Source organism: Leptonotus elevatus, chromosome 2, assembly GCF_054856555.1.
Source record: "Leptonotus elevatus isolate MCC_2025b chromosome 2, RoL_Lele_1.0, whole genome shotgun sequence".
Lineage (NCBI taxonomy): Eukaryota > Metazoa > Chordata > Actinopteri > Syngnathiformes > Syngnathidae > Leptonotus > Leptonotus elevatus.
In genome coordinates, this window is record NC_141240.1 from 21,903,745 (window position 1) to 21,917,128 (window position 13,384).

The following is a 13,384-nucleotide window of genomic DNA, read 5'->3' on the forward strand; positions in this document are numbered from 1 at the left end:
GCCGGCTGAGGAAAGTTGCTGGTAACGAGCGGGGCTCCCCCCGCTCCGTGCGAGGCCAAGCGGCAGACACTTTGCTGAAGAGCACTGAGGCGGCAGCGGGCACAAAAGAGGCTGGCCGGCGGAGGCGAGGGCCAAGCCAAGTGCCTCGGCCAAGCTGGGAAAAACTAACAGCGGCCGCTTATTATCTCCCATTTTCATCTCGTGACTGCATATCCATCAGGGAGGGGAGTAGCAGGAAGGACACCTATTCATGCCTCACACCCTAACACGAAACTTTTGATGCCTTGCCTCATATCCTGCTCTAAACCTTTTCTTTTGATGCCTTGCACCCTACCCTAATCTTTGATGCCTCGCCTCAATTCAAACCTAAAACCTCTGATGCCTTGCATACGACTCTAATTTTTGGATGCCTTGTACCCTAACACTTACCTTTTGATGCCTCACCTCATATTCTACCTTAATCTTTAATGCTTCGCCTTGCATCCTACTCTAAACCTTTTGATGCCTCACACCAGAACACACACCAGAGCTTTAAATGCCTCACATCTTACTCTAACTTTTTAACACCCCACCTCATATTATATCCAAACATTTTAATGCCTCACCTTACATCCTACTCTAACCCATTGATGGCTCACACCCTACCCAAACCTTTTCACACCTCACCTACCCTACCTTAATCTTTTGATGTTCCTCACCCTACCCTTAACATTTGATACCTTCCAACTTACTCAAAATCTTTGATGCCTCATATTAACATTTTGATGCCTCGCACCCATCCAAACCTTTAAATGCCTCACACCATACCTTGTGATGCCTTGCGCGTTACAATTTCCTTTTAATGCCTTCCAACTTACTAAAAAAAAAAATTGACATTTTACCCTAACCTTTTAACACCTCACCTTATACCAAAACCTTAAACTTTTGATGCCTTCCCCCCAAGCCTGACCATTTGATTCTTTCCAACTTACTCTAACCTTTTGATTCTTTGTACTCAGCCTAAACCTTTTAACGCCTCGCCTCATACCAACCTTTTGATGCCTCACAACTTTCCCGAACCTTTTAACACCTCACCTCATATGCTACCCTAACCCTTTAACGGCTCACACTATACTCTTATTTTTTGTATGCCTCAACATTCAACCTATCTCAATCCTTTGATGCCTTGTACCCTAACCAAACCTTTTTAACGCCTCACCGAATATACTTCCATAATCTTCTGATGCCTCACACCCAATCCAAACTTTTTAACACCTCGCGTCATACCATACCATAACCCTTTGATGACTCACACCCTTTCTGAACCTTTTAACACCGCACCTCACATCATGCCCAAACCTTTTGATGCCTCACCTTGCATCCTATGCTAAACCTTTCATTGCATCGCCTCATACCATATCTCAACTTTTTTATACCATATTCTTAACTTTTTAATTCCTCTCATGTGACTCTAAACTTCTGCTGCCTCACACTCGAACCCTAAACTTTTGATGCCTAATCTTCCCATCGACCCTTGAGTTTTGCACACATGCCTTCTACCTGTCATAATTACAGTCAATTAAAAGCGCTGCTCGAATATATTTTATCCCAGTTTGAACAGGAAGAGCTGCAGGGGGGGTGGTGGGGGGTCGCCAACCCGCCGTGGCCAAAGCACACAAACAAACGTGCGGGCGCAAGCGGGATACGCGCCGCAACACCATCGTGGGTCGGGACACAGAGACGCTGAAACACGTAAACACGGCGCAGCTGCCTCGCCAATTCTCGCTGACCTCGCTGCAGACGTTGGGCTGCTTTTACACATTAGAAGCCGACCCACATGAACCGAGCTGGACCGCGAGCCAAGACCAACAACGGACTGAGCGCCACTCCATGGCGGGGCACATATGGACAAACAATCAATCTTTATTTATCTTTTCTTTCTTTTTAAATTAATTCATCATATTAAATAAATGGTTTAACTGATTTATCGTGACTGATGAAATACGAGTATAAGAGTCAAATAAACTTTAGTGTATATTGTTTTATTTTAATTAACCTATTTGATTCTTTTATAATCAAATCCAGAAATTAACATGAATTAATACAATGAGAAGATGCATTATTTTATAATATAAATAAATACAAATCCAAAACTCCGAAACATAGGCCTACTATATACTGTACTGTATCTAGCTAGCTAGCTTTCATATAGCTATCATTTAGCTAGGTAGCTATATACAGCCTTATGAGATACAGTACAGTAGCTAGCTTTCATTTAGCTAGCTAGCTAAATGCAGTACAGTAGCTAGCTAGCTTTTATTTAGCTATTAATTAGCAAGCTAGCTAGATAGCTAGCTACATAGCTATCATTTATTTAATTTATCTGATTAAACAATTGGATCTATTCATTCTATAATCCCTTAATCCGGTTAAGGGTGTCGGGGACCTGCAGTGTATCCCAGTTGACACCTCAGACTGGTCACAGTGAAAAATATAGATAACCATTCACACTTACTTTGTCACTAAGAGAATGTTCCACTACACCATCATGACTGCTTAAATAATTGGTTCACCCATTATAATGAAGGTAATTATAAATAATAAAATGAGTACATTATAATACCATTTATTGCAGTACTTATAAATAAATTCACTTTTTACTATTTAATCTCAAATTCCGAATGATGTTTTATTTAATAATATATTTTATTTAATAATATATATTATATATATATTTTAGAATATATTTTTTAATTGTTGTAAAATAAAGCCAATATAAATATTCAGTGAATAATTTATTTAATATAAAGTGTACTTATTTTACAAGCACATATTGAACATAGTTGTCTTTTCCATCTATCCATTATTTGAACCCCTTCTACTTTATCTATGAGTGAGTTTCGCAATCAAACGTGGAGCCTGAGCACAAAACTTTGCCCAGCCCAGCTCTCTGCTTTTGTTATTGTGTCTCTCCGATGCAGCTGCTGCGCATGCAACGCGTCGCCTTCATTGATCCATTGAGCTTGAAGCTATCCCTGCAACAGCCGATACCAAAGGCTGCTGCAGCTTGTGCACTGCGGCCGTGTATCTGCTGAGTCATCAAACGCCACGATAGCACATGGCCGGTGGCTCGCAGTAATGGTCGCATAAAGAGCAGCAGTGACATCACTGTTTATTTTTAAATGCTTTGTGAGATGGTTCATAAAAAGAAAGGAAGCGATCAACCAAGGAGAGGTCTCGTGGGGCAGTAAACTCACTTCCTGTGTTATATATCAAGTTCAATCACAGACATCCTGCTGTCATCTTAGTTTAGCGAGCCTGCTTTTTCATATCTGATGATCATATTTATGCAGCACTTTTCTAGACACTCCAAAACATTTTTACAAAAAACAGATGACAATGACCGTATCTGCTTTCGCATGCAGAACATTTGCCATTTGAAAAGCAGCAGCACGAGCAGCATTGTGTTCAAAACACGTCTTGAAATCTTAACTCTGGATGTTTAATACCACTTTTTTTTCCAGACCGATACCAGTACGAGTACTCAACTCTTGAGTAGTCACCGATACCAATACCAAGAACCGATACCACTAGTACTTTTGATACATAAAAACAATGAGTTAGTTTTAAAGAAAGACATGTATATCCCAATATAGCCTTTTTCCTTAAAATTGCATGAAATGAATAGAAATTTTCAATTCCTTGAATTTCTCGTTCCTGATCATAAATCGGCCACAAGATGGGCGAGTACCAATCCCAGGTATCGGGACTCGCCCATCCCTAATTATGACCAAAGAGTTCAACCTTGGTTTCGTTAGACCATAATATTTTTTGCCCACGTGTGTTTGAGAGATTTGTTCTAGGATCATGAAAACATACTTAGTTAAGCATAGTGGGCTTAGACTAGGTGGAGAGAATTACAAACAGTTCAGTTTTTGCACAAAATCTTCAGGCTTCTGTTGAAAAGTACAAACAAAATGTCAGGAAACACCTACTAGACCATCTGAACTTTATTCGGGGTTCAACAAAGGCACTTTAAATGGTGTCAAGTGACGGTTTCTGGTATGTGCAATATGTGCAGCATTTCTGGGTGGGGCCGCAATTGAAAAAAATGCTATGTCAATTGATACTTTTTTGGTGTGACTACTTGCGTGTAGACATTCAAAAAAAAAAGGATTTTTATGATAAATGTTGGAGAGATGCTTGCTGTAAAGCAAGTTGATATCTGTACTACTATTACAAGAGGGTGTGTACACTTTTGGAATCACACTATCACATTTGTTTTTTTCTTTCCCTCATAAAGATTTTGTTTTACAATTGAATTTGACCAAATAGACCAAATTGATGACAGAAATATTCATATCAATCAAATTTATTTGTATCGGTAAAATGTTCATATCGACTGTATGAATGAACAATTTAGCACACAAAATGTGTTTTGATACAACAGATGAACAATTTGCTGAAATTTCACAATCTGATGTTGTACAGTTTGATTTTTTAACCCGCTTGGATTTAGTCTATTTTGTTAACATTAAACTTCTAGTCACATGATTATTTTTGCTTTTTATTAACATTGTTTTACTGGCATCCATGTGCACAGCAAAGTAATAATTTCATGATATTGCATATATGTACATTTAGTGTAGTCCAACCTTGCTTCCTGTCGCGTGCAGGCATCACAGAGACCGTCGCCCAGCTGGCCTCGGGCTGGGTGACGGACCGCAACCTGTTCCACAAATATCACTACCACAAGGCTTACCTGATCCTCTGCGGCCTGGTCAACCTGCTCTCACCGTTGGCCACCTCCTACATCCTGCTCATGGTCTACGCAGTCTTCTTTGCCATCTTCTGTGGCGGATATATGGCTCTGCTGCTACCTGTTTTGGTGAGACAGCAAATTTTTCAATGTGTTGGAAAAAAAGTCCATCTCAACATTAGAAAGGACATCATTAATGCTTTCCAGCTCAAGGCCGTGCCCGTGTGTGTGGATATTCTCATGTTCTCGCCGTCTGCATTAGATGGCGTGGCTATTTGTTTAAAATACCCGCTTATGATTTTGGCTCATTTGGACCAATTCCCTAGTAAAAGTTTGGTAAATCGGTGATTTGGGCTATTTTTGAGTTTTGTGTTTATGCATAGCATTTTCACTGGTTACATAGATAAATGAAGCAATGAAAATAAAGGCGTGTCCTGTCAACCTACAATAATCTCCACAGAAAAAATGCAGTGTACAGAGTGCAGGGCGAGTGGAAATAAGGAATTTCAGATGTTGCCCGTTGAAAGATTAGATTCCAAGTTGCTGCGTATGTTTGCAATGAGTTTACCAGAAGGCAGAAATGGGCGGCGTGTTCAGACCTCTATCAGCTCAGTACGGAAGATGTTATCATGTTCGTGTCGACAATCGCAGCTTCTAATCTGCCGGATTCACGCGACTTTTGAACCATGTCGACATGAAAAAACAACATTTACAGCAAGTGTCAGTATTCTGCTACTGCTAGAATAAAGATAACAACATATGGAATGTCCTCAAGGAAAGTGAATTTATCAACAGTATGGGTGTTATTGTATGTAACTTTTCATTTATTTTCTGCTGTTCCCTCCCTGCAGGTGGATATGGTGGGGACAGAGAAACTCAACAACTCCTTGGGCTTCTCCATGTTTTTTGTGGGCCTGGGCTGCCTCACAGGTCCTCCTTTGGCAGGTAAGGTCACCGAAAATACCTCCCCCACATCCACATTGATTAGCGACTTGTCCATTCTATAGAGTATAGTATGTCTGACATGGACTGACAACCAGTCCATGACCCAAAAAAAAAAAAAGTATACGGGAGTCTACTTTCATCAGGGTACAGCTTGCATAACTGTATACATTTGAGTGTCCCCTTCAAATTCATCAACACACACACACACACACACAACCATTCATATAACAAAAGTGAGCACACCCCATAGGTGAAAATGTCTAAAAGGGGCCCAATTGACCCTGACCTAATGACTTAATCACTGAATGTGCATTCAGCCACCTGGAAATACGCAAGGTTGTCCCGCAGTGTCAGCCACACGCCAGCTGGAGTATTTCAGGGTCGAAACGTAACGAATGACTCCTTCGGGGGCAGTTCGTAAATAGAATGCATCTCATCAGACGACGAGACAACCCTACAGTTTGACAGGCAACAAGCCTGAAGCAGATTCTTGTTTGCACACGCCCTCCTGCACGGTTTACTTTGCATTGTGCCGGAGCGTAAAGCGCTGGGCAAACTTTGTGATCAACAGCCATATTATGAGATGAGTTAATACAAGTAAAAATGTGTTTATGAAATGTTTAGAATAGTTCATAACTAATTTAAACATTAATTAGTAAATAATTGTTTCATATTAATATTGAGATACATTTTTTTTTTTTAAGGGGGAAGTCAACCCCCCAAAAGTTATTGACAATAATATGTCATATCTGACCTTACTAGTCTAAATAGGGTATTCTGGTTAGTATTGCATTAGTGGAATATGAGATTAGCAGCAAAATCCAGCAGTTTTTAATCAATATCAGAAGGCGGCCATTTTGCCACTTGCTGTTGAGTGAACATGACATCACAGTTGCTCAGGTCTCAGGTAACAACCAATCGCAGCTCAGCTTCAGAAAACAGGTGAGCTGTGATTGGTCGTTGCCTGAGCCCTGAGCAACTGTGATGTCATCTTCAGTCGACAACAAATGGAAAAATGGCCGCCCCCTGAGATGGATTAAAAAACGGCTGGATTTTGCTGCTTAAACCATACTCCACAAATGTTATATTAATCAGAATATCAACTAGTGAGATCAGATATAACATATTACTGTCAATAAATGTTTAAGGGTGACTTCCCTTTTAACTCATTCACTGCCATTGATGGCTATAGATGTCAAAAATTCACTTTATTTCTATAAGTTAAATTTTTTTTCCCACTTTTGTCAACAAAAGTATGAAAACCTAGAACAAATGTTTTATTGTACATTTATAACAGATATAAAGTTTGTGATTAATTGTGAGTTAACTAGAGAATGATTTTTTTTTTAAAGAAAAGATTAAAAATAAAAAAATTCAACTAATTAAAAAAAGATTTTAAAAAAATAAATCATTACAATTATTTTTTTAAGAAAATATTAAAAATAAAAATATATTTTTTAAAGAAAATATTTTAAAATTAAAAAAATAATTAAAATTATTTTTTAAATAGAAAATATTATTATTATTATAAAAAAAATAGAATATTAAAAATTGGGGGCGTCAGGCGATTAAAATTTGTAATCGTAAATGATTTCACTAGTTAACTCACGATTAATCACCCATTTTATATATGTTTTAAATGTACAATAAAAAAAATCTAGGTTTTCATACTTTTTTTTAAACTAATCAAAATAGTTTAAATGAATTTTGACATCTATAACGTCAATGGCAGTGAATGAGTTAATTAACCAAATTTAAGTGGAAAAAAATGCTAATTAAATGCTTCAACTACAGGATCTATGAAATAATGTAAATGTGCGGTGGGCCTATATGTATTGATGGAAATGCAGGCAAATGTTGGCTGGCCTCTTACAGTCATTTACTACCAGCCTCGTTGGGGCAATTGGTGTGTGTATGCCAACCAATTGATTGTGCGCCATAAATTCCGCCTAACAACAAGGTGTCTTAATGAAAGCTCGTTGACATTCTTGGACCAAAAAAAACACTAAAAGGATAACTAATTTAACAAAAATTTGCATATTTAACATCCACTTAGAACACTGCTTGAAATCACGCGTTTTTAGTCCCTCATTTAATGGGGGGATTATGTTTCAGAGCTTCCCACGATAATCCACAAAGTACAGAAAATAGGCCCTATTTTCATGCGTAAATCTAGCGCAAAGTACGGTCTAACTGCGCATGGATGGGGTTTTCTTTCTTTTGGTATTTTCAAAGAAATGTGCAGGTAGGAATTTACTTTTGCGCCAAAGCTGAGCTGTGATTGCTCGTTACCTGAGGCCAGAGCAACTGTGGTGTCATTTTCAGTGGACGGACAGCAAATGGCAAAATGGCCGCGCCCTGATATGGATAAAAACGGGTGGATTTTGCCGCTTAACTCATATTCTATAAATGCAATAATAATAGGAATGCTGTGTTTAGACTAGCGTGGGCATATACAACATATTGTAAATACATTTTGGGGGGATTTACTTCCCCTCCACATTAAAATGTCACTGCTCACAATTGAATGTGTATTTTTTGTGTTTTATTTCCACGGGCAGGCTTCCTGTACGACTACACACAGACTTACGACTGCTCCTTCTACCTGGCGGGGCTCTGCTACCTGCTTTCCTCCTTGTCCCTCTTCATGGAGCCGCTGGCCCAACGCTGGAGTGCCCGGCAGAACAAAGGGTGCCAGGCCAAGGCGGCGCAGAGCGGCTGCAGGACCAACGGCTGCTTCGCCCCTGACCGCCCGCACAACGGCGTCGTGTAAAGAGCCAACCAGCGTCGACCTTCTCGCCTTCAAGCATCTCCCAAGGATTCATGAGACTGGTGGACAGAATGTCGAAAAGCCAAAATTGTAGTGTATAGAAATACAGTATATTATATATAATCCCTTGTTTGTATCAGAGGCACATGGCATCCAGCACATTTTGGATAGTAGCAACGTAGAGTATAACCGACTTTTGCCTTGTTGAAAATAAGCTATGCAAAAACTTCATTTTCACCACAAGCACACACCCTTAAAAACCTGTTATGCTGGCAATGAAGCACTTTGGGGCCAAGTTAGACCAAGCTGCATGACTTTACACAAAGTGGACAAACACAATGGGCTCCAAGGGTGCGATGGTGCATACATATGTTTTACATACACCAATGTGTCTCTTTAGCTTCAGGTAACAGGCTGTGCAAAGGAGTGGGGGTTGTGGGATGCTTGTATTGTCATATTAGCTGTTAAAAATAACTAGTTTATCCTTTTTTTTCCACGTGGGAAAAAACAAAAATGCACCTTTTTTAAATTTTTGAAAAAAACCCCCATAAAATTCATTCATCAGTTTTTTGGGGGCATTTAAATTATATATATATATATTTGTGCAATTTTGAAACTTTAAAAGCGACAGTGTGGAGGATTTAGTGCCATCTATTACATCATTCATTAAAAAAAACTAAAACATTATTCAAACAATAATAGACACACAAAAAAAACATCAACATGCTTGTACTTTACAATAGTAGGCCTAGTAATCGCAAATTAATTATATGACATAAATTGAACCGCGCCTTACAGGAGGCATGCCACGACCACCACTTACTTTCCGCAGCTGGGGCCTGCAGGTGCTCGTTGCTGAGCTCCCGCCGCTTGTCTCCCTTTGATTTACCCTCGCTAGCTGTTGCTAGCTTCTCCCGCTAGCCGCTCTTGTTAGCCGCTCCAGCTAGTTCTTGCTCGCAGCTCTTGTTAGCCGCTCTAGTGAGTTCTGGCTCGCCACTCCTGCTAAATATTCCTCGCTTGGGCTGCTCGTTTGCTCGCTCAGACGAAATATTTGTATTTGTATTTTATTTTTGTTATTGGTGGTAGGCTTGCGGGTCTCTCTGAGGCACCTTAGTGCACCGCAGTGCACGTGTTTCAAATTTGTTGCATTCTCTTAGTTCACCACTAGATGGCACTAAATTATAGACTTCAAACTCCCATAAAGTAAATAGCTTACAGCTAAGCATGTATAATATACTTCCAAAACTGACTAAGGTGAAAACAAATCTACTGTACGTATAATGAGGCAGCATGATAGCCAAAGGGTTGTTCTCACGCCTCACACTTGAATCTGATTCTGAATCTGGGTTCTGGTACTCTGGGTTTCGTTCCGCATTCCAAAAGCATGCATGTTACGCGCACTGAAAACTCCAAGGTGTGATTGTCTTTAATGGGAATGTGACTACTTTTCTATATGTGCCCTGTAATTGGCTGGTGACCAGTGCAGGGTGTGCCCCACCTCCCGCCCAAATTCAGTTGGGATAAACTCCTACTAACCCTCATGAGGATATTGGATAAGCGCTATAGAAAATGGATGGAGATGCACGTTTAGGGGTGCGATGTTACGAATAACCCGAAGTTACTTTTGTGTCACTTTTTCCTCCTCCTGGAGTGTTAGAACTTTTTAAAAGGAGCAGGGCGGATAAAGAACACAAAAATATGCGGATAGGCGCTAATAGGTGCTTTTCCAATAGTTTTGCAGTAGTGAAAAAATTTCCTGAATCAGTTGCATTTATCCTTTTCATTGGAATGTGCATCACAAGCGAGTGTAACGTGTTCCCGATGCCTTCTGCATTTTTGACAACATTATTGATCTTTACAGACACCATTTTGCAGCATCAGCACTACTCGGCCTACCTCTCACACATACACACACATTCATTTTGCTTCATTAGGTCAATATGAGCAGGCTCAGCTTTATTGAGCTTTATTTCCGCAAAGACTGCAAGTTGTCTCACAGTGATGTGAGGTGTCATCAAATGGCAATGTTTGGGATTATTCTGCAAATCTTCCGGGCTTTTTTGTTGTACTTTCCTTTTTCACCACTGTTTGCCTTAGCGGGTACACTACTTCCTGTGATGTCAGCCAAAGACATGTGAGAAACTTACTTCCGGAATTATTATTGGTTTTAATATTATTATTCCTGCACGTGTAAAGCCAATTATAGGTTCTGTTACACTGCCCTCTAATGGCAGACGAGGGCTCCTACTACAAAAATGTCAGCTCAATTAGTTGTTGTTCTTCCCCCTCAAGTCACTTGCACAATGCTGCACTGAGCCCTCAAGCCTTTTTGTGTTGCTGTTGCAATCACCACAACAGTCACAATGCACAAAAGCCCCCCCCCCCCCCCCCCCCCCCTCTCACGAGTTGCGTTCAAGGGCCAAACCACATTTATAGTGTTTTCTGATACTTTTGTTTTGGGGTTTATTATTACCTGTCGCTTATTATGTTGATAGCGTTTTATTTTGCTTTACAGTTGAGTTCAGCTGTGTTTTATTCGGGCTAACTGATAGAGAGTGTAGAAAACAGTGCTTTTAACCAATCAAAGGGTCTCTTTTTTTGTTTTTGTTGGTTCATTTTTAAATGCACACACGCCAGCTGAAATAAAACTGACATGTGACTGTTCTTGTGTGATTTATTCAGACACGAATGAATTGGGACAATGTTGAATTGAACTGGAATGTTTATTGAAATTATTTCAGACAAAGTGATACAGTACAAGCAGTAGACCTTTTCATCTTCGTACACAAAAGACGTAAAGTTACTTCCGGGTAGCTGAAAAGTGACTGACTACCGTTAACATGAGCTGAAAATGTGTGTTTAAGTTTATGACGCTAGATATGCCTCAAAAGGGTTCATTTTTTGTGTCCAATTTTGAAGATCATAAGACAGGAAATCTTTGTGAGAGACTTTTTCCCCCCCGCAGGTATAAAACGTTTGGTTGGGTTGTCTTTGAGTCATTTATCAAAACAAAGGCTAGCTTGCTGGGTTAGCATTAGCACGACAGCTCACACTATCCATTTCTTCATCATAAGAGTGTGTTGAGCCATTAATCTGTGTAACAAAATAAACAAATAATAATAGTTAATCTATCACTAATCATGTTAATTAAGTCAGGGTTTCCACCAAGTCTATTTTTGACATTTGAATCAACGTACTTCCGACCGCCATCTTGTCCCTGACCTCATCTTTTTGACTGACACGTCACAAATTCAAACTCAGGCAGTAGATACGAAGGCTGAAACCCCAATTTTCTCAATCATTTCAATACTAGCGGTGTAGTCAGTTTTTGCTACCCGGAAGCACATGTGAATGTGTGATCTTGTACACACAATAAAGAAAAAAAAAACTTACCTTCAGGTTCTCTCCTTTAACATGAGTAAAACAAAAGAAGTTACTTACAGCAGACAAGTAACGTTTGGTGCGTTTAGTGGCCTGTGGACGAAGCTGCCTTCTCTCATGGGATCCTAGCAAAGGAAACACACACAAAAATGTTGTATCTTATCATATTGTATGTTAAGTCTTGTGGGCTGAAAAAACACTCCGCTCACCTTTGATTGATGGGACACGGAAGTTAGAAAACACATTTGATTTTGCCCGAGGATAACAGAGAATGATTTCAAGATTGTTGTGATAATCAATAACTACAACACAGTTATGGAATTGGACAATGGACTGACTGTATCCATATTTGACGCTTGTGTAACAAAACTGTATCGCCATAGTGAGAAGCAATAGGCCTATTTACAAATACTGTATTGATTTACTATTTTTTTTTACCTCATACACTTGAAAACAGATATCTGTTCTTTCTGCTCTTTACTACGGCAACAAGCACGATAATAGCTAACTGGCTAATGTGTCATCTAATAGCTACGTAAGTAAAAAAAAAAAAAACACAGACACAAAATTCTCCATTTCATCTAGAAAAATAAATAAAGGTGTGTATATATATGATACTCAGTTCACAGCGTTGGCAAAGCTAGTTTTGTTAGCATGTCCAGAGAAGATAGAGGTACAGTATTTTTCCATTGTGCTGAATTCTGAAAGTGGGTATTGTGTATCTAATTGGCAGCAAAAACTCTTTAAAAAAAATCTATTTTATGACAAGTATCTGGACTTTTACGTAAGTAGAGTGTAAGTACTTTTACCACTTTGGTCTTTGGACATTGGGCAGCTACAGTATGTTTCAAAACTGCATCTACATGGTGATACAATGAAATTGTGATGTACTTTACAGTTTTCTCGGATGATACAGCAGCATTAAATATGGATATTGTTATTGATATGCCAGCTTTATTTACTTTGTAAAATGATTTCTACACCTCACTGTGTCCATTTTTACAAATACTTTGTTCACAATATCACCAAGTATTGTGCCATTTCAATGTTTAGAGAACTCGTAAATATTTTATAAAGTAAAGTAATAATTTATGCAGTTATTTGTGATTGTATTATCATTGATTGTCTTTTATATACATAACTTTAGCTACAGCTGTGGTAGTTGTAGAAATAAAGTTGCGTTCTAATATGAGACTGGAATTGCCGAGATGAGACGATAACGATTTGTATTCAAATCAGCAGTCTTGTTTGTACATCAGGATTGGGCAATAAAGCTAATTTGTAGACGAGGATAAATTAAAAAAAGCTTAAATATGAGTTGTGTCAGAAAAGTTCCAGGACTCACTAAAGACGCATTTCAAACCCAAAACTATACGTTTTCCCCTTCCATGTGGACCAGACGATCAACCAGCACATCTACAAAGTCATTTTGTGATTGCTTCATTCACAAGAGCCGAGTCTTGTGGCAGAACAAGTCATGGCTGTTCACAATGCCCCGAGCATCTGACAGTATGACCCCCCCAAGTTCAAGGGGCTCATGAACACGTTTA

The 13,384-nt window shown here is 39.2% G+C and overlaps 1 protein-coding gene across 2 annotated transcripts in view; it reads left to right on the forward strand.

Annotated features, from left to right (window-relative positions):
- Window positions 1-11,117, forward strand: part of slc16a4 (solute carrier family 16 member 4) — a 35,405-nt gene extending 24,288 nt beyond the window's left edge. For both annotated transcript variants that reach the window (XM_086068025.1, XM_086068026.1), the window contains 3 exons: window positions 4,656-4,867; window positions 5,590-5,683; window positions 8,245-11,117. In XM_086068025.1, the coding sequence (XP_085924151.1) occupies window positions 4,656-4,867; window positions 5,590-5,683; window positions 8,245-8,456 (518 nt within the window). In that variant the 3' untranslated portion in view covers window positions 8,457-11,117. The remainder of the gene's footprint in view (window positions 1-4,655; window positions 4,868-5,589; window positions 5,684-8,244) is intronic.
- The last annotated feature ends 2,267 nt before the right edge of the window (window positions 11,118-13,384 follow it).